The sequence below is a fragment of the Ips typographus genome, linkage group LG4, assembly GCF_016097725.1.
Source record: "Ips typographus isolate SLU linkage group LG4, UJ_Ityp_2.0, whole genome shotgun sequence".
In the NCBI taxonomy this organism is placed as follows: Eukaryota; Metazoa; Arthropoda; class Insecta; order Coleoptera; family Curculionidae; genus Ips; species Ips typographus.
Window position 1 is genome coordinate 4,738,917 of NC_138425.1, and position 21,349 is coordinate 4,760,265.

General features: G+C 33.2%; 3 protein-coding genes across 7 annotated transcripts in view; 2 read left to right on the forward strand and 1 right to left on the reverse strand.

The window, feature by feature from the left end:
* The first annotated feature begins 792 nt into the window (after positions 1–792).
* LOC145727767 (ABC transporter G family member 5-like) lies at positions 793–9,797 on the forward strand. The gene is made up of 26 exons (XM_081977590.1): positions 793–1,056; positions 1,121–1,355; positions 1,419–1,657; positions 1,729–1,800; positions 2,320–2,464; positions 2,559–2,751; positions 2,802–2,970; positions 3,021–3,194; positions 3,285–3,416; positions 3,475–3,703; positions 4,683–4,788; positions 4,841–5,012; positions 5,065–5,187; positions 5,608–5,700; positions 5,752–5,920; positions 5,980–6,028; positions 6,086–6,272; positions 6,323–6,493; positions 6,902–7,140; positions 7,191–7,409; positions 8,648–8,753; positions 8,804–9,031; positions 9,084–9,219; positions 9,279–9,384; positions 9,439–9,539; positions 9,593–9,797. Exons 1-26 carry the CDS (start codon positions 994–996, stop codon positions 9,769–9,771), a joined length of 4,035 nt encoding a protein of 1,344 aa, XP_081833716.1. The 5' UTR covers positions 793–993; the 3' UTR covers positions 9,772–9,797.
* A 2,519-nt stretch (positions 9,798–12,316) lies between these two features.
* Camta (Calmodulin-binding transcription activator) overlaps positions 12,317–21,349 on the forward strand; it is a 153,862-nt gene continuing 144,829 nt past the window's right edge. For all 3 annotated transcript variants that reach the window (XM_081978796.1, XM_081978798.1, XM_081978797.1), the window contains exon 1: positions 12,317–12,573. The gene's annotated coding sequence lies outside the window, so the exon portion shown is untranslated. The remainder of the gene's footprint in view (positions 12,574–21,349) is intronic.
* Positions 15,858–20,356, reverse strand: LOC145728122 (cilia- and flagella-associated protein 206-like). Of its 3 annotated transcripts, none has more exons than XM_081978135.1 (11): positions 20,183–20,356; positions 19,846–19,980; positions 19,521–19,720; positions 19,320–19,461; positions 19,084–19,261; positions 17,151–17,391; positions 16,963–17,092; positions 16,506–16,870; positions 16,358–16,456; positions 16,165–16,303; positions 15,858–16,108 (listed from the first exon to the last, which is right to left on the reverse strand). In XM_081978135.1, the coding sequence occupies exons 2-11, from the start codon at positions 19,954–19,956 to the stop codon at positions 15,866–15,868; spliced, it is 1,848 nt and encodes a 615-aa protein (XP_081834261.1). In that variant the 5' UTR covers positions 19,957–19,980; positions 20,183–20,356; the 3' UTR covers positions 15,858–15,865. The 3 variants fall into 3 exon arrangements, with proteins under 3 accessions (XP_081834261.1, XP_081834260.1, XP_081834262.1); XM_081978134.1 differs by having other exon boundaries at positions 16,506–16,912; positions 20,183–20,355; XM_081978136.1 differs by lacking the exon at positions 20,183–20,356 and having other exon boundaries at positions 16,506–16,912; positions 19,521–19,614; positions 19,846–19,986.

Consider the following 21,349-nt stretch of genomic DNA (forward strand, 5'->3'; position numbering starts at 1 on the left):
TGATTAAAAAAAAACTATAATTTGCTGGGCAAAGGATATGTTTACAGTACCTACTGGTTTCCATCCCCAGGTCCTTATTAATTTTTTTAAAGATTTCAAAGGAGGTTCTCCTTCTTATTCATCTTTTTCTGGCAAAAGGTCTGAGTTAAAATAATTTGCGCACCTAAATTACTCCCGTTTGTCCTCTCTAACCTCTCCTTACGGTAAGGAGAGGTTTTTCAACGTTGAACAGCTTCAAAATCGTCCGCATCTTGGCAAGAATGGCTGCAGGGGTGCGTACTGAACAATGATAGGAATATACCTACGGGGGCAAAAGACCATGCATTTTGCTCCCAGAACCAATAAGTTGTTGAAGTGTGTGATATGGTTACTACTCGTATTTTATAGTAAGACATCTGAAAACATCAATATTTAAAAGAAAGCCTGTTACTGTAGGTATTTAATCTGTTGCATAACGCAAAAAAAAAAATTATAAGCAGTGTGGAAATAAAATATCTATTTGTATAACCATTGAGTATACATTACAACTTTCCTTTATAAAACGGCTTGTAAATTACTAATTGGTAACCATACAATATTACTATTTTAGGCTGGTTTAAAATTATATTATTTTACCACAGAATGCTGTTTTACAAGGCTACCGTTTCCTTGGGTATCAATAACCAATATATGATCAATGAATTCTCTCTATGCCTACTAGAGGATAAATATCAGTTTACAAAAGAATTTACCGAGGTCTGGTGTTTTCCGTAATCCTATTGGTTGAAAACATTATTCATTCAGTTCTTACCGAAGTAATTTCAAGGTGTTTTAAGCATAAAAGATAACTCATATCTTGGTGTTGTTAAAACAAATATTTAAATTTTTCAAATTGGCTTAATAAGCCGCACAGTAGCATTTGAATTGTTATTTAACGTTTTAAGATACGGCTTGCAATCGTGTGGCTTTTTCAGACTGTTCTGCATTAAATTGATCTGTATGTAGAATAGAAAAATGGCCGACAACGAACGTACTCCTTTATTTGCAAAAAATGGATTCGGCACAGACGATAGTAATGTAAGTACTTCATTAAAACAACACGAAACTGACCTACTTATCGATAAACTTATTGCGAAAATAGAGTGGAAATAGTTCGACAGATTCCACTTACCACATTCCAATGTATGGCACCTCAACCTCAGACAACGCAAGAACTATAAAAGCAGTACCTCAAGATGAACGTGTTACGTACTCTTGGAACTCGTTGAACGTTTTTGCAAATACTGACGTACCACAAAACGAATCGTCTATTATGTGTTTGTGTTGTAGACGGAATTCTGGAGAACCGATACAAAAGAAACACATTCTCAAGAATGGTACAGTTTTTATAGTCTGAAGTGGATTTAACCGCTATTATTCCCTCTGTACGGTATTTCCAGTTAGTGGCATGGCCTATCCAGGGGAATTACTAGCAATTTTAGGCTCAAGTGGAGCAGGAAAAACGACTCTCCTTAATGCCCTAACTTTTCGTTCGCCTAAAAACATTACTGTTACTGGGACACGATGTGTTAATGGGACCCCTGTTAATTGTAAAGCGTTGACAAGTCTATCTGCTTACGTTCAACAAGACGAATTGTTTATTGGTAGTTTAACTGTTAAGGAACATTTAAAGTTTCAGGTAATTCTAGAAACTTTGCTAAACAATGAAACACTCCTTATTACATTATAATGATATTGATTCATCTTCAGGCACTGGTAAGAATGGATCGACATATTTCTTATGAGGAACGAATGCAAAGAGTTGATGAGGTTATTAATGAGGTAAGTGGATTGCATATGTCTGTCAACTCATTTGTTAATTTATTATCTACGTACGGTGGCTCTGAGGGACCATACACATTTTTTTCTGTCATTGGCAGATAATTTCTGAATGCCAGATCGTTTGCGTAAAAACGGTTTGCATGTTCCTATCTTACCTTTTTGAGATCTATGTTGGTATTTTCAAAACTTCCAAAATAACGACCAATTTTGAGTATCTTTTGTATATTTTCTTTAATAAAATTGTTGGTTCAAACCTTAGAATTTCTGTCTTAGCTGACCAACCGGTACATATAGTAATGTTACTGAGAAACTTATCTCATCAATGTGGCAATACTAAAATCTATCTGGCATTGCTAGAAACTGTCTGACTATTGCCAGAAACTATCTCTGACATTGCTAGAATCTATGTGCACCAAGTGTCAGCAATGTGCAAATCGGCAAATCTTTTAAGTTCATTCTTGTAAGATTGTACCGGGTGTGTACATCAAAAAATGGTACTGAATACTATTTGTAATGTAGATGAGCTTGTCAAGGTGCGAAAATACATGTATCGGAATACCGGGAAGATTGAAAGGAATTTCTGGAGGAGAATTGAAAAGATTGTCTTTTGCTGCTGAAGTGTTGACAAATCCATCTTTAATGTTCTGTGATGAACCTACTTCAGGTAACTGAAAACGGTTAATGTTTGATTATTTCGTTTTATTCAGTGGAAATATCATCCTCTTATCCTATCTATCATTCTCTTATCCTATATTCAGGCTTAGATTCTTTTATGGCATTAAACGTGGTGCAAACTCTAAAAAACATGGCGCATGCCGGTAAAACTGTGATTTGCACTATTCACCAACCATCATCAGAGCTATACGCCATGTTTGATAAACTGTTGCTAATGGCTGAGGGTCGTATAGCATTTTTGGGGACCCCAGAAGCTGCCGACATCTTCTTCAGAGAGTACGCGTTTGATTTGTGTAATTTCTGATATTATTTAAGTTAGCTTTTAGGCTAGAAGCCCCCTGTCCTAGAAATTATAATCCTGCCGATTATTTTATCCAGCTTTTGGCCATAGTGCCCGGTAATGAAGAGTCTTGCAGAAATGCGGTTAATATGATTTGCGACAAATTTCTGCGAACCGAAAACGGTCTTAAGGTGGCTCTGGATTCTGCTATGATGGTATTCAAATTTTCGATATAAACCACCGTTTTGTATTGATTACTTTGTAGTCGGGGGAGTTTTTAAGACATACTGAAACTGAAGTGTGGCTAAATGGTAATAATGGCAATAAAAGTCCTTACAAAGCATCCTGGTGCGCACAGTTTAAAGCTGTGTTATGGCGATCATGGATTAGTATAATTAAGGAACCACTTTTAGTTAAAGTTCGTTTATTTCAGACAGTAGTAAGTAAATAGTTAAAACTATTTAATAACATAATTTGCTAATCAGTTGATCATCTGGATTTTATTTTAACAGATGCTTTAATTTTTTAGTTGGTTTCTTTGATATTAGGTGCTATCTACTATGGACAAATCATTAATCAAGATGGCGTTATGAACATTAATGGGGCTATTTTTATGTTTCTGACGAATATGACCTTTCAGAATGTGTTTGCCGTGGTCAATGTAAGTGATTCCTGATTAATGATCATCTACTCCACTGCTATAAGTGTGTGTTTTATAGGTATTTTCAACTGAACTGCCAATTTTCCTTCGGGAACATAAAAACGGAATGTATCGGACTGATGTGTATTTTTTGGGGAAGACCTTAGCCGATATTCCCATCTTTGTTTTTCTACCCATATTGTTTATATCAATTTGTTATTTTATGATTGGGTTAAATAGCGAGATGCCCAGGTTCTTTGTTGCATGTGCTATTATTGTTTTAGTTGCGAATGCTGCGACTAGTTTTGGTAGGTAAAACCAACCAAAATTGCATTCTATCTTAGACCACAATTTTAGATGCCATACTATAAAGTTATCAAATAACTACTAACTTGAATGGCCAATAATTACCCAGTTCTCATCAGTGTTCTCACAAGATTAGAAACAATAAAAGTAGATCGGTGGAACTATTAAATTACTAAACTATCATCCAAAAAGCAAAGTTTCTTCGAAAGCAAAAAATAAAAAAAAAATTAAAATCTACCAGATCAATTAGGAAAACAATTGCAGTTTTAGGAGATTATGATCCTTTTTGTTTTTTTTTAAATATTTTAGCTTAAATCTTTGAGGTCCATGCACTAAATCCTAACTTTTAGAAGGTTTTTAGATTCATCATTCTTTCTGGTTTATAACAGTTTTTTCAGGATAAGTAATGTTTGCCAGTATTTTGGGCTCTTTCAGGTTTATTTTTAAAGTTACTATTACTTTATAGCATCTTTAAACAGTTTTACTTATTTATATTTTTAGGAAATGTCGACACTTTAAACATTGTGGGATTTCTCGAAAACTACCATAGCTGGAAAGTCGGTTAAATGGAGAAAAAATTTTTAGAAGACCAATTCAAAACCGTTCATTGTTTTTTGAAAAAAAATATTTTTTGCAAGAACTTTGTCAAAGAACAAACATTTAATTCTTCTAAAAATGCAATTCATTTTTATTATCTTTAAACCATCGGGTTTATTATTCTTCAAATTCAAGACATCTTAATCTAGTTTAACTTTTTTAGGAGTTTCAAAACGTCAGTCTTCATTGAATTATAAATTGTTAAAAAGCAATTCAAATTTTTTTCAAACTACAAAAACACTGCGTGAAACTTATTTCAAAAATTGCAATTACGAAATATAACTACTATACAGGGTGTTCCTAAAAGTGAACACCTTTTTCTTCTATTAAAAAAAATTGACACTCTGTATCTCATAAATTAAAGCTCGTTTTTTACCATTTTAGGTTATCTAATTTCTTGCATTTCATCGACCGTCTCTATGGCTCTGTCAGTAGGCCCTCCTTTGCTTATCCCCTTTCTATTATTTGGAGGTTTTCTGCTAAATGTCGAGTAAGTCACTACACTCTGGAAAATCTGGTTTTGTTCACAGTTTTTATTACAGATCTGTACCAATTTACTTCGAATGGTTGGCCTATTTGTCTTGGTTCAAATACGGTAACGAGGCTTTGCTAGTTAATCAGTGGGAAAATGTCACCAACATTGAGTGCCCCCCAGGCAATACTACGTGTCCTAAAGATGGACGCGTTGTATTGGAATTCTACAATTTTAAGCCAGTGAGAAACAATATGAATTTACAAGAAAATTTGATGTAATGTGTTTTTTTAGGACAATTTGATTGTGGATATTGTCAGTCTTTTAGGACTAATTGTTTTCTTCCGCTTGGTCGCTTATTTTGCTCTGCTTTGGAAAACTTATAATGATACAGAACCAAGAATAACGCCATCCTTTTTAGAATAATTTATACTGTTTCTGAAGTATTATTAATAAACTATAGTAAAGGATATGATGATATTTTAATTAAAATAAGTCGCAATTTTACCATAATCTAGATAAGATAAAAAGTTAACACTTTGTTGTTACAGTCTGTTTTACAATTAGTCGTAATAACTGACTGATGAAAATAATACTCATGTAAAACTAATTTGTTTCTGTGGCAATTTTATATGCGGCATTATTTTTCAAGTTACGCTACTGGTTTCAAGAAAAGTATTAACTTACCTGCCCTACTTGCGACATATGTAATGTATAGTACCTAAGCCAATTTAAAAATAATAACTGTACAGGTTTCACTAAAGAATGGCTTAACATCCAGTTATGTTTTTCTTTTGAAAGGAAATACAAATTTAAATAATGGTACTAATGTTAAAGACTCGGAAACTAGCTGCTCCTGTTAGTGATGGTACTCAGCTACTCCCACTACACTCAAGTGTTAGTGACTCAAATATTCAAGGAACCAATGGGGTAAGCGATTACTTTTGGAATGTAATTTCTACATATGGTATATGCATTTAGGATGATCGAGAAAATTTAGAAACGAGCGTGTGTTTAATAAAAAAATCCAGAAGTTATTCGAAATGGTCCCCAATGGAGGAAGGAGTGACCCTGGCCTGGAATGACCTTTCTGTTTACGCACGAACAAAGTCAAATGGGAAACAAGTGCATAAACGAATAATAAATGACGGTATGTTATATTGTTCCCTAAACGCACGAACACATTGTTTTTGCTAAATTGATTTTCAGTAACTGGAGCATTGAAAGCTGGAAGTTTAGCTGCCCTTATGGGTGCCAGGTATTTTGATAAAATTCCATGTTTGTACTGGTTAACAAAAAACTTATTGTTTCGTAGTGGAGCTGGAAAAAGCACTCTTATGGCAGCTTTAGGATATAGACAAACTGGTGAAATGCATGTTGAAGGAGAGATTCTAATAAACGGTAGACCTATAGGAAGTTATATGAAGCATTTGAGTGGATACATGCCTCAAGAAGATATTTTTGTGGCTTCTTTAACCGTTTTTGAGCACATGACTATTATGGTTGTATAATAGTCAGTCAAGGCGTTAAATAACTAAAATGTATTTTTTAGGCGAATTTAAAGCTAGATAGGTCTACAACTCGAAGAGAAAAAAGTACAAAAATAAATGCCATTTTAAGTCAGCTGGGGCTTTATCGATGCAAAGATACTAGAATAGGTTCAGTTGGCCATTATAAAGGTTTATCAGGTGGAGAGAAAAAACGATTAGCATTTGCTACAGAGGTGAGTTTCTGCTATAAAACACAAAAATAACTGATGGAGAGCAGTAACACTCGTGGCCAGATCTATTTTTTATTCTTTCTTTGACCTCTCCAAAGCTCGTTAAAAGAATGATATAAAAAAAATACCCATCCATACGATGGAAACGTAACAGCTGAAAGACTGATAAACGCTTATCCCTCCTCTGGACATCTTGTGATAAATCTCCGGCAAGTGCCGTTATGACTGATGAATTACGAGACAAATTGATCGGAGTGTCGGAGAGAAAAGTCTACCACTTTTATTATTATGTTATTCGCTCGTGGGAAACTTTTTGTTTCAATTTGTAGCATTTTAACTGAGCGACATACGTTGTCAGTTTCGTTAATTAATTAGGATTTTTTCCTTCAATTCTAAAATGTTTTATTTTAGCTCCTAACGGACCCACCTATCCTTTTTTGCGATGAACCCACAACAGGGTTGGATTCATTTTCGGCCCAAAAAATTGTAAGCATTATGAGCCGAATGTCAATGTTGGGAAAAACAATCCTGTGCACCATACATCAACCGTCATCCGTTGTATTCGAGATGTTCACTCAGCTTATTTTAGTCGCTGATGGACGAATCGCTTTTATGGGAGGCAGAGCGAACGCTATCGACTTTTTTGAAAAGTAACTATGAAAAATGCCTTTTCCCTTGACCTTAACCAAGGTTTTTTCAGTCTCGGATTTATTTGTCCTTCCTCATATAGTCCTGCTGACTTTTTCATCAAAACTCTGGCTACTACTCCAGGCTATGAAACTAATAGTAAACTAACTGTAAAGAGGATTTGTGATCATTATGCCGTTAGCGATTATGCTAAAGAGGTGGATGTAGTAGTTCAATATGAATTCCATATGGGTAGAGCAGAACCCAGAGAATTTGAGTTAAGACAACATTTGTAAGTAAAATTGTGTAGCTACGACTAGCATGGTAAACATCCATTAAGTACATAGCTTCTTTTGAGTTATGTAATGATCGATTTTACCTTACTGCTGCGATGATAATTGATATTATCGCACTAGTGAGAGTAGAGTTGAAAAATTAAACAATCTTTAGAAAGTTCGAAACACGTATAAAAAAAAGTCTCTAGCACTTTTTAAAAGGTTTTCAATAGCATTTAGAAGTTTCCGACATTTTTAAAATAATTCTAGAGACCTCTGGCAATTTAAAACAGTCACGGGAAGGTTTAAGACACTTGTAAAGGGCTCTGGCACTTTTTAGTAGGTTCTCAGTAGCATTTAGAGGTCTCTAATCTTTTCAAAATTATTTTAGAAGTCTCTGGCAATTTAAAACAATTTTAGCAAGGTTTAAAACACTTGTAGAACCGTCTGGAACTTTTAAGAAGGTTCTCAGTAGCATTTAAAGTTTCCTGACACTGTCAAAATAGTTCCAGAAGCCTCGCTGGCAATTTGAAACAGTTGTGGGAAGGTTTAAGACGCTTTAGAGAGCTTTCTAGCACTTTTTAGAAATTCTCTCGCACATTTAAAATGGTCCTAGATGCCTCTGGCAGTTTAAAACCATTCTAGGAACGTTTAAAACACTTTTAAGAAAGTTCTCAGTAGCAATGGGCCTGTCCCACAATTTTTTTTTATTTTAAAACTACAAAGACGGATTGAAAATATTATACCCGTATTTTTTGTTTTCAAAAATATTAAGTCTAAATAGAAAAAAAATGATGATAAAAACTACATTAATCTCATGTTTAAAACGCCCGCCATCGGTGACGTACTACACTATCAACCAATCAGCGACAAGAAGTGAAACACATGGCGTGCAACAGCCAATGAAATCGCCCAGAATTACGTACGTCACATGCGCGCCAAAACAGATCTTTTAAATTTAATGGACAAATTCAAACTAATATAGGAACATTTACGACCATAATTTTTTCTTCAAGAATATGAAAAATTAGTTTTTTGATCCTATTCTTTCGATTCCAGTCATTAAAACAAAAATTTATGATATGTGGGATAGGCCCAAGGACTCAGGGGTAGAAAATGGGTGTTATTTTCTATCGAAATGTAAATAATGAACATATTGTAGATCAATTATAATGTTCTATTCTAATAGCATGTAATGGCTATTACTCATTCTTAGAATAACAACACTTGCCTTCAGCTAATTTTTTTCTTGTAGTCGACCACCATTTTGGTGGCAAAAGTTATACTGGCTAACTTACCGATGGTCTAAAGATTCCATTCGAAATCCTTCGGTTCAAACCTTAAGAATTTTACAAAGAATGGTAAGTCACTACTTTTTTCTTTCCCTGTCTTAACGAATAAACATTTCCAGGCAATAGCTTTGATAATCGGTCTGTCATTTTTCAATATAAGCCTATACACGCAAAAAGGGGTGCAAGCAGTACAAGGAGTAATTTTTATGTTTGTTTGCGAAAACACTTTCTACCCTATGTACTACGTCCTGGCCGAGTTTCCAGAAAATAACCCGCTCTTTTTAAGGGAGTTTAGGAGTGGATTTTACCACCCTGCTATTTATTATATTTCTAGAGTTGCAGCTTTGGTTTGTATTTATATAAAGTGGATAAAACAACTTTTTTACCTGCTAAAAGTAGCTTCCAGGATTTATCTTAGAACCGGTACTTTTCTCAACAATTGCCTACTGGTTGGCTGGCTTAAAATCAACTTCTTACGCCTTTCTTATGACTACTTTTGTTGTCATGCTTACAACTAATGTTTCATGTGCCTGCGGTAATTATATCAAACATATTTTGTTTAATTTTGGTTATTAAAATACGCTTTTAATGCAGGAATTATGTTTTCCTGTGCATTTGATTCAGTTCCTGGAGCTATGGCGTATTTGGTCCCTTTTGACTATGTCCTTATGATCACTTCTGGATTATTTGTTAAACGAGGGTATAACTAACAAATTACACTTTAAAAACACTAATGGCACCTAGAGTTTTGTAGTACTATTCCTGCTGTAATTGGATGGTCCAGATATTTATCCTGGTTGATGTATTCCACCGAATCCATTAGTATTATCCAGTGGCAAGGAATAACGAACATCAGTGAGACACATTGATTAAAAGCTACTTATTATTAATATCAGGTGGATTTTTAGCTTGCGAAGATCGGTCAGATGAAAATTTGCCATGTTTAAGGGATGGAAAGACGATTCTGGAGCAATACTCGTTTTCGAAGAATAATTTAGGTTGTGATATTTGGAATATGTTTTTCCTGTTGATTGGCTTCCATGTACTTGGATACATATTTCTGTGGTGGAAGATTAGAAGAGCTTAAGAATAAACGTTTTATTCCCTGTTTAATTCACAGTAGTTTTAGATGCATGTACAAAAATATGTTAAATTAAATAGTAATTTACGTTACAAGTCCGGGAAATGGGTTATTAAAGTACAAGTCTAGACTGTTCCGGAATTTCTAGACAAGTACTATAATTGCATTTCACGGAAGAGTATCGTAAAACGTTTTATTTCATACTGTAAGTCAATTTCAGTATGAAAATGACTTACTTTTTCTTTGTCAAATGTAAAGCTCATTGCCTTATTGGCAGATTGCTGATGTATCTAGGAGTAATAAAAAAAAAAAAAAAAAAAATACTGTAAGTGGTAATAGGTTATTTAATTCTTAGTATTTGTTTGTGATTTCAAACAACCCTATACATTTTGGACACCAACTGTTAAATTGCCTGTTTCCACAACACTTCAAAGTCGATTTTAAGTACTACTTAAGCTAAAATGAGGTTTGAATATGACAGATCAGGTGTGCAAAATAGCATAGTCTAAACTGAACTTATCTAAGCTGCCCTTACACTCAACTTAGCCAATGTTGGGGAAACGGACATAACAAAACTATTACTCTGCCGGACTAGTCCGGAAAAAAATATTTTGCCGGACTAGTAACGTGATGAATCATTTCCCGGACAAAAACCGACTACGTAGTAGAGCATATTACGATACAGTATGAAATAAAATGTTTTTTTTTTAAGAAACTAATAATAACTAAAAACTCAATGAGAGAGGCTCAAAATGATCTTAACCAGTTTCTGGCGAAAACAAGGAGCTACAGAGAAGCACTAACCATAGACAAAATAAAGTATATCTTTAATTCGATTTTAAATTATTGATTTGTGTGTATCTATAGTCAGATTATTATAAGTTTCTCTCTCTCTAAGTTTATCTCTTTTCTTGAAAGTTTTAGGCTTTTAGTCAGAACAACATATTCTTCTACTCTTCTTTCGAAAATTTGAGGCACTTAGCCAGTTGAATCATTTCAATATATTCTTCTACTCTTCTTTCGGAAATTTTAGACATTCTAGTTTTCAATCATTTTCATATATTTTCCGCTCCTCCTTTGAGAATTTTAGACAGTTATCCAGCTCAATTATTTCAACACATTCTTCCGCTCCTCTTTTGAAAATTTTAGTCAACTAGCCAGCACAATCATTTCTACAGATTCTTTTACTCTTATTTTAAAAATTCTGGACAATTAAACCATTTTACACATTCCTCTACTCTTTTCTTAAAAATTTTTGATATTTAGCCAGATCTATAATTTTAACTCATTCTTCTCTTTTTCGTTTAAAAATTGTAAGCAAATTAGCCAGCACAATTATTTCTACATTATCTTTAACTCTTCTCTTGAAAATTTTGAGCAATTAACCAGCTGAATTATATCAACACATTATTTCCCTCTTCTTTTGAAACGTTTAGGAAATTAGTCATCACATTCTTCTACTCGTTGGTCAAAGCAAAGCAGCAAGCTGAAAGCTGTTTTTTTGATCAATCCCAAAATTCCCAAACTACCATTGTGCTAAGCATTAAGGAAATGCTGCCCATGTATATGCATTTTAAATCACGAAGTCACACTTATACAGGGTGTTTGAAGTTGGAATGTCTTTGCTGTAGATATATTTAACTGCAAAAATAAAAATTAGTTAAAACATACTTATTTCTTACACCATATAGGTACGAAAAACTTCCATGTGACGTAGAAAACGCCGGTTGCCTCGTGTCTTTTCTGCTTATAGGAAAACGAAATAAACAAAATATGAATGAACGTATGTATATAAATTAAGAAAAATTAGTTGATTGATACAAATCATTATTAGGCAAGTGTTGATAACTTGCTGCTTACAAAGAATAATTCGTCTCCCGAATCTAGCCTTCCACCTATGTTACGGAATTGAAAAGTCTCACATTACGTCATGAGTGATCGTGCCAGGCTCATTCTAAACATTTTATTTAAGTTTTTTATAAAAATACTGGCGATTTAATATTGAAAAGCAAGACTTACATTGTAAGGCATAAACTGTATTAAGTTTATATTTTGAACCCTAAATTCCACTATGGTAGACGACCCTATTTTGGACATAAATATTACACATTACACGCAGGTAAATAATATAAAATAAAAACGAATTTGGATCTGATGGCCAATTATAATAATTTACTACCTGCACATAAAACTAACAAAAATAGGGCTTTTGCCAGATTTTCTAAAATAGCAAAATCCAGCCCCTGGATATTGTTGCTTAGCCGGTCCTGGGAAACTTTTCATCGGAGGCGGCTATGCCACTGTCCGTTTCATTCATTTGTTTCCAGAAATATAGTCAGTCCGTATGACAAGAAATAGTATTTTCATCAAAACTACGTTAAGTTTGGACTATTAATTCAGTGTATAAGTGACGTAAACCCGTAATTTACTTCGAAATTAGTGATCAGATTTGTTTTGCTGTTGTGGTATTAAAAAAATAATTGTGAGGCAATCAACCGTGATGTATAAACGGACTATAGAATTGTGTTATCAGTGTGCGCCGATGCCGGTTGTACGCGTGCGCGGATGCCATTCAGTCGGGAATGTCATGGAGCTCGTTTGACAGCACCATAGGTGTTTGTGTATAAAAATATCGTATTTTTTCCGGTTTTTATGTCAACATACACATCGAAATTTGAAAAACAATTGTGCAAGTGCGGTTTACGGCTGGTCGTGTAAAAATCCCGTTCGAACATCCCTCGACGAGAACGTAAGCTGCAAAAATGTCTTTCGCCCTTTGAATTGAAATTTGCACCCTTGGCATAAAAGGTAAGCAACCCGGTAATTAGCCCACATTTACGCTTTATCGAGCCCTTGAATTATACGTTATGAACTTGCTAAAGACCGTAATTTGCTCCTTAACCTATAAAATCTGAGTGACAATATTTTGTTTAGGAAATAATTTAATAGTTTCTATATGATTATTATTGAAATGTCTCTCTTACATTCCAGAGGTTATGGTATCCATAAATGTAATGATACGTTATATTTTTCTTGTTATTTTCTTCTTTTCTACACCCGAATCCCCAAACAGTTCCTAGTTTGTCAATGGGAGACCCGGAGGGGAGACCCACATTAATGTAGGGCAAAATGTAGTTCACTAGGTATGCTGGGCAAGAGGGCAAGAAGTTCAATTTCTATAGTTATAGTTGAGAATTATATTAACTTGTGCTCTTGTGAGAGCTTTTCCTTGGCTTTTCCCATTTACTAATTATTGACAACTTAACTGGTTATGTACTTCCAGGTACTTCAAGGCAATTTTTTTACTAGCACTATCAGCAGGTAGGTACAAAAATATTACCTTTTATATGAAAAGTTTTGTCAAGTAAGTGATAAACACTATTTAATTTATCACATTATAATTATTTATCTTACCTACATAAATTAATCATTTTTATGACTGAAACAATTATTGTTAGGAACCTGAGCTGCATTACTTAGTATCAAAATCTACTTGAAGTAAATTAATAAGCTTGGTAATAAACTTACACTTATTACTTAAATGTTAATGTTATTTTTTGAAATATGTAATACCAACATTTTTGAGAGGTCAACACAAATTGTTATTATTTAAAAACGTGCATTTTTAGGTATAATTTATAATGAGTACCAAAACATAATGAAAAAGGTTTAGTACAACTTCCAGTACAACTCAGTTGCTAAAGTCATTTTTGTCATTTTGGTGAATGTAAAAATTGCATTGAAATGGTTTTTAGTTTATCAACAGATTTATTTTGTATGAGATTATTTATATTTTTGTGTTAACCAGACATGTGTATCACTGTCAAAATGTTAGGAAATTCTGCTGTGAAAAGTTTCATAAAGTGTCTTAAGTGATATTACTAGAATAGCCATATTTTCACATAGAAACTATTTCTGAGAATAGTGACTGTCCAGTATTAAAGATTTTGTAATTTTTGTTTAAATTTGAGAATGGTTTAAGCTTAGGTTATGCAAAAAGTAAAACAGGGCAAAAAAATGACATTTTAAAAATGCTACAACAAAAATATGTAGACTAAAGTAAGTAGTAAGTGTAAGACTAATTAAACTATTAGCAGAAATAAACAAAGACAACAGAATAAAAATCATCAAATCCCAAAGGGAGATACAAAACGACACAAACATAGTGAGACAACAAAAGTGAAGAAGTGAGAAGGATATAGAATGGGACCTTACAAACTCAATATGCTATGCGGACGATGCAACACTGGTGGCGGACAATGAAGACGACCTACAAAGACAACTTCACACATTCAACATCACGCATGCAGGAAAAACAAAATGCATGGTGATTAGTAGGGACCCCCGAAGGGGTAATCTGCAAATGAACGGAGAAGCATAGAGCAGGTTATTACATGTACTTACCTTGGAATTGATATCACTAGCGACAGGAACATAACATAAACAGATGATCACAGAGTGCAAAATGAGAATATAGGTATAAAACAACTGTGAGACAGATTCTAACCTACGTGGCAGAAACTCGAGCCGACACAAAAAGAACAAAACAGATAATAGATAATGAGTAACGTAGAAATGAGAACTGTAAGAACAATAAAGGGTATATGTATAGACAAACAAATAAGAGCATACGGGAGCAATGTAACATCCAGAGCATCAACAAAATGGGTAATAGCTAGGAAAAGAGACTGGGGTAGTTGATAGAATGGCATCTTACAGATTAGCTAAGATTTGCAAAAATAATAAACCTTACAGCAAAAAACCAAACCTATTTCAAAAATAAAGGTAAATTTTCGATCATTTTTTTTCCGGATTTTTTTGCCAAAATAAAAAAAGATAATAATTTCAATAACTCTAACTTCTCAGATCACATTGTCGTTCGTCAAAATCTCAATCTAATTCTATTTTCTAGTTCAATTGCCATTTCTTTGTAGATTATTTGTTTTAAGCTCATTTCAAATATTGCAAACTTAGGAGTGGTGAGTTTTTGCTCTAAAGCGAAGATCATTTAAAATTGTTTTAAAGTTGTGTAATAATATGACAGACTAGTCAGTGTAGACTAAAAGAACAGAAAAAAAAAGTAAAACAAAATAAGTTTCTCAAAATATCCACTGATAATAATTTTTTTATAGACAAAGAAGTAAAATGGGTTTTTTCTGGTGAACTCAATATTAGTTTCATCATTGATGGATTATTTAGATCTAAATTTCTTGGCAGTTTTGCCTGGATAGAATGAAATATGGAAATCAGTGCCTTTATAAGTAATTAGGAAAATTAGAAGGCTATTAACAATGCATTAATTAATTTTTTTAATTAAAAAAACTGGCTGTCCTTGACAAGGCCAATTTGTCTTAACTAAAAATGGATTTTCTGTGGCATATACCCCTTTAATTAGATTTTTATAATTTTTCACTAAAAAGCTATTTTACATAGGTTAATTAAACTAGAAGTACACTGGTGTCGTCTGCTTTTGTAATAAGTTTGAGAGGTAGTTTTACAGAACGTTAATTTAAAGTTTTTTCCTCACTGATTCTGAAATCACTCGTCATCGTGGCAAAATGAAAATTGCGTTACTAACTGCTAAAGAACCTTTTGTTTGATCCTATTTACATCCCTGGAAAAAAGTCCCGTAAAAAAGATGTATTACGCTCTTAATCCCGGATCATGGTGCCTCTCGCTCACGACAAAAAGTTTGCTCATCATGGTTTTGTTTTTAAATGCAAACGATTAAAATAGCTTTGGCAGGGACTAGGGTTAGCGGGATAAAAAAGTTGCCCATACACAATATCAGTGAAAAATTACCAGTCTCACATGAGGGAGGTTTGATCGATAGAAGGGAAATAACAGATGACCGTTTTGATGTACGTATTTTGACTTATAAATGATATTAGAATCTTCTGATGCCATACATTTTACGTTTAACTCGGCAAGTGCTAAAATTCTCCATTGATTTTTAATTTGACGTTATTTGCACTTCGATTGCGAGCTGTACGGATTTACCAAGATAGATTGAGTTTGGTAGTAAAGAATTTCGCGTCGGAGATGTGGGGGCGCAACGATGTTTAGGGCAGACAGATTTTTACGATCGTAAGTTTATTTCTTATTTTTTTATTGGTTGGGTGTATTCTAAAGGCTCGCTTAAATCCATAACAAAAGGACAAATATTTTTCCGTTCTCCTCTTAAGCCACTAATGAAAACTTTAGGCCTTTTGGTGTTCATATAATTGTCTACTTTGGTCTGAGTGTGTCCATCCACTTTTTTATAGGTTTGAGTATTAGTGCAATTCCGTTGGTGAGTTTTATCTGTTTGACATCCTTGTGTTACTGAAGTCGCTTGATCAGTCTGTAAATAATTATTCTGAAATGGCAACAATTTTAAAGACAAAAAGTCTAGCTTGCCTGTTTTATAAATCTTTTTTTCTGATCCCAAATATTCCAGAAATAATTGTAGTCCATGTAGCCATTATCGTAATGCGTCTCAGTCTGGATCATGGCATCTGTCACCTGGGTTTTAGGTTCCTTTTTATTCTCTACTAGACTGATATAAAACATACATAACGCAGTTGTCTAGATACTAGAAGGTATTGCTTACTTTTTGATGTGAAACGTTTCATCCAGCATTTTTTCCAAGTTTAGGAGTTTAATAAGGCAAACATTGCTTCTGGCTAGTCTGATAGTGTTCATAATGTAACTAAATAAATTGTTTTATTGTTAGAACTTTAGATTAATGCAAAACTTACTCCAGAGGATTCAGACAGAAAGAGTTGGCAGCTGATATAGAGCAGAAACCATAAAATCGACTTTTATATTCGACCACTCCTGCATTTGCCAATGCTGGTACAAGTAAACCATCAGTGTTGATTAAAATCCAGCAACAATAACCTCCAAACTCCAAATTGTTCATTAGAAATTTGGTTTTATTGGTGATATGGTAAACCACATCTGAGTTAGTTATAGTTGGGTGTGGTATTTCTTTAATTTGAAGCCATGGAAGTGTGGGTTTTTGCTCATCGTCAAACCGGATGCATTCATGTTTTAAACTTGCCATTTGTTCAACTTGTGTCATGAAAATGTCTTGGAGTCCTTTCAGTTTCAGAGCGTCATCCTGAAGATTTTTATAAATGCTGGCAAGTTGGAGAAAGTGCGGCTAAAATATTAAACTGAAGCACTTTTCAGTCAATTTACTACAAAACTTACAAACACTTCAGTAACAGATTGGTGCAAATGTGGAATAACAATTTGTTTTAGTTTGAAAACAATTTCCTGAAACTCTACTTCTAGATGATCTTTGTGGTTATCCAAGTCTTCTAAAGAGTCTAACAGGACTCTGCAAAATAGTTTCGAATTATTATCTGCTATAATCTACAACAGTATGTCCAACATACTGCGTGGTTTTGGCTATTTGTTCCTGAAGAGTAATAGTATTTTTGTAATATTCCCATCTTTCAATATCAACGTCGTTTGGGAAATGTAATTGTATAAACCATTCGCCACCAGGTTTCTGGGTGATGTTCATGTGTTTTGCAGCGCATTTCCTCAATAACTTGGTTTTAGATATGATGTGATCACGACTTTGCGTTAGTTTAGAACGTATAGCCTTCAAAGCTCCATTTAGTAAGTCGGGGACTAAAATTATGTTTTACGGTTTAGATTACGAATTTATATAATCTCAAATGTATACGAAAAATTCAGTTGCCACAGAGGCTTCTAAGAAAGTCCTAAACTGTTCAAAAGTTTATTAAACTTGCTGCTACATAGTAATAAAAATCTCTCAAAACTGTGTCCTAAACATTTCAAGATTTTTTTGTCAGAGGATTTTTCTAAAAACTTTTAAAAATTATTGAAAACTTTCTAAAAATTGCCAGAAGCCTCTGACCTCTAAATACTACTAATAACTTCTTAAAAATGTTCAGAGGAGTCTACAAGCAATACAAGCATTCTAAACATTCTGAGGATTTTTTTTAAAATAGCCAAATCCTGTGGAACATATTAGAAATGCCAGAGGTTCTAAATACTACTAAAAATCTCCCAAAAATTGCTAAAGGAGCCTGAGACAGTTGTAAATCTCCCAAGATTTTTTTTAATTGCCAGAATCATTACGAATCATTTTGGAAATGCCAATACTACTGAAAACCTCCCAAAAAATTGTCAAAAGCCTCTATAATCATTTTGGAAATGCCAGAGGCTTGAAATACTACTAAAAATGTTCCTAAAGTTGCTTAAAAAATCTACAAGCGTCTTAAATCTTCCAAGAATTGTTTCTTAAATGTTAGAGGCTTCTAAATGCTACTGAGAATATCTCAAAAGTTTTTAGAGGTCTCTAGAATTATTTTGAACATATCAGAGGCCTGCAGTTACTACTAAAAAAACTCCTCAAAATCGCTAAAAGAGTCGACAAGCATCCTAAATCTTAAAAGATTGTTTTTAAATTGCCAGAAGCCTCTAGAATCATTTCCGAATTGGCAGAAGTCTCTAGAAATTACTGCAACGTTTACAACCCTTACAACTCTATATCTTTCATAATCTTTTTTTTAAATTGCCAGAGGCTTCCAGAATCATTTTGAAAATGCCTATAAATGCCACTAAAAACCTTCCACATTGCACACAATTGCTATAAGCCTCTAAAATGATTTTGGAGATGTTAGAAGCTCTAAATACTACTTAAAAGCGTCTTAAACCTTCCAGGATGGTATTTAAATTGCTAAGTCTCTAGAACCATTTTGAAAAATGCCAGAGGACTATAAATACTACTAAAAATCTCCAAAAAATGTATAACGTTCCAAGAAGTTTTTTTCTTTAAATTACCAATTTGAAAATGGCATAGCCTCTAAATACTACTGACAACCATTCAAAAATTGAAAGAGACCTCTACAATTATTTTAAACCTTTCACGACTTTTTCAAAATTATTATAGGCCTTTAGAATCATTTTGAAAATGCCAGAAGCCTCTAAATACTTCTGAAAATCTACTATAAATTACCATGTTCTAAACTTTACATTTTTTTTCTAATTGCCAGAGGCCGCTAGAATTATTTCACAATTTCCAGCGGTCTCTAAAACTAAATTGGACAAAAACACAGCAATAACATTTAGTAGCAATCAAACTTCAAACATTTCAATTTTATAGATCTGACAACATCGCTGCTACCAACTGATTTTCATGGAAATAGTATTGATTTATTAAAGTTTATTCTGGCGTAATTTGTCAGAATTTTTGATGTCATAACTACCATTTTTTTTAAAATTTTTGATATAGAAGTCCTAAGTGAATTTCCAATATTCAAGTGTTCAGTGTTGCAATTGAATCATAATACGTACGATCAGGCATTCCTTCACCACCCTTTTTGCATTGTTTATTATACAGTCTTATGCCAGTAATGATGTCAGTGAGGCACTGGACTATTTCTTTTTTAATGTAGTTTTGCAGACTTGGAAAAACTTTAATTTCCTCATCATCCAAAATGCTTTGTAATACTTGGATTGTTTCTTTATATACCTGTAAATTTAACACGTTTTGTACGATTTATGTCAGGAAATATAATATGACTTCTCACCGGTTTTTCATTCGGATTACCTAAGCCAGAAGCAAGAACTGCATAATGACTAATTTTCTTATACAACTGTTTCTCAATGTTGCCTTTATTCTGTTCGGTTATGTTTAACAGCAAAGGGAAGAGTTGCATAGTTAAATTCCTCCTGTTATGTACGAGTATGTAGTGCTGTTACAACATAATTTTATTGCAAACAAATTTTACCTAAATTCCTCTATGGTACTCCCAATATTTTCGACGTAAGTTTCAATTACTTGTTGAAGTCGTAAGGTTTGTATTAGAGGCGTCTGTTTGTGGTCTAATAATGATGTAATGATATATTTAATAAATTCTTGTATTTGTACTCGATTTGTTAAAAAGTCTTCAGTTGAACCCGTGTTAGGGTCCAATCGCAATAACTTAATCTACAAATTACGAGCAAACTTTTGTAAATTGAAACTTGTGAGGATTTAATACGTTTGCAATAGGTGATTGATAAATTATAAAAGTATTATTGTTAATTGGCCTTGAGTTAATCCAATTTACTTACGTAATAGGCTATAAATTCCGACGAGGCTGAAATCTGATGGTTTTTACACTCCCTTAGCACTTCGCTGATAATGTTTCGGGTAATGTTTTCTGTTAACGCTTTTCCTTCCATGTTCGGTTTTCTTTCTTGTTCATACTAAATTATACCATATAATGGTATTATTTTATATGAAATTTGCAAATAGGTTTTTTTCAGTAATCCAAACAAATAAGATAAATTAGCAAACAAGACAAGAATGTTTCATCAATATAATAAAATTGTTTGCTAAACATAGGAATCTTATTATTGCTCCAAACGACTTTACTATTGCAACACAAAAGAGTTTTAGAAATCCTACCTTTAAGACGGCAGTAAAATATTGAAATATTTTTAATCCAGTACTGGAATTTCACTAATCTTCACTATAGTTTTAAAACAAACATTTACAAACCCCTCCCAGACCCTGAAGGATTAAATGTGTTAGTCACATGTAGGACTGATTTTTACTTATTGACAGTTGTTGACAGATATTTAAAGTACTTATTTATTGACAATTGATTGGTGAACTACAGGTTAAAAGGAGTTTTCTAATGATAGGTTTACATTGCGTAGATCGCAACATTGTTGGTAGTTTGTGATTGGTTAGGAAAAGGCAGCAAGCTGAAAGCTGCTTTTCTTTGACCAATCACCAACTACTCACTGTACTGAAATGTACGCAAATGTTGCCCATGTGGATCATTAGACAGTGTAGTGTAGCTAGGATTAATCCAAAAATGTTACTGATGATGATTAGTTAAATTTTTAGTTAAGTTTTTAATAATTAAATGTTTATCAAAATTTTTCTTAAACCAAAGTTTTTGGGAGCTGCTAATTGGGTACACTATGAAGGATTACCATATGTTAGATACATGGTGTCCAACAGTAGATATTACCTTAGACTATCGATTTAAAATACATAGTTAAAAGTAACAGCAACTTGGTTATTTCAAATGTAACCCTTTAGATTAATTTATTTATTACTTAAATAAACGCTATTTCCGAGATTTTGTTTCATAGGTAGAATAAAATTACTTGCTAAAAAACATAATTTTAGTATCTAAATAACAAATAAAAGTAATCAAAAGTTGGGTCTATCAATACTAAATCAGAATAGAATTACTTACACGTAATCCTTCAAAAAAATACTTGGAAAAGCACAAAATAATTCAACAATTATTAAATCATACTTACAATAATTGGTTAGATGATGAAGACGCAGATAAAAAATTACTGACAGTATCAACATTGTAACATTTTAGATGAAACAAGTTTCATATGCACGATAAAGTAAAAGAGATATGAAACTTGGAATGAATTGAAACATAATATCAACTTCACAAACATGAGGAGATTTGATTCTTAGAATAGAGGAAAAGAAAATTTCATTTTAACTTTAGTGTTATTATCGCATCATACCTGTGTGTGCCTGTACGTAGCACAAATGAATGTAGAGAAAAATTTTCCTGCAGAATGTTTGAAGTCCTAT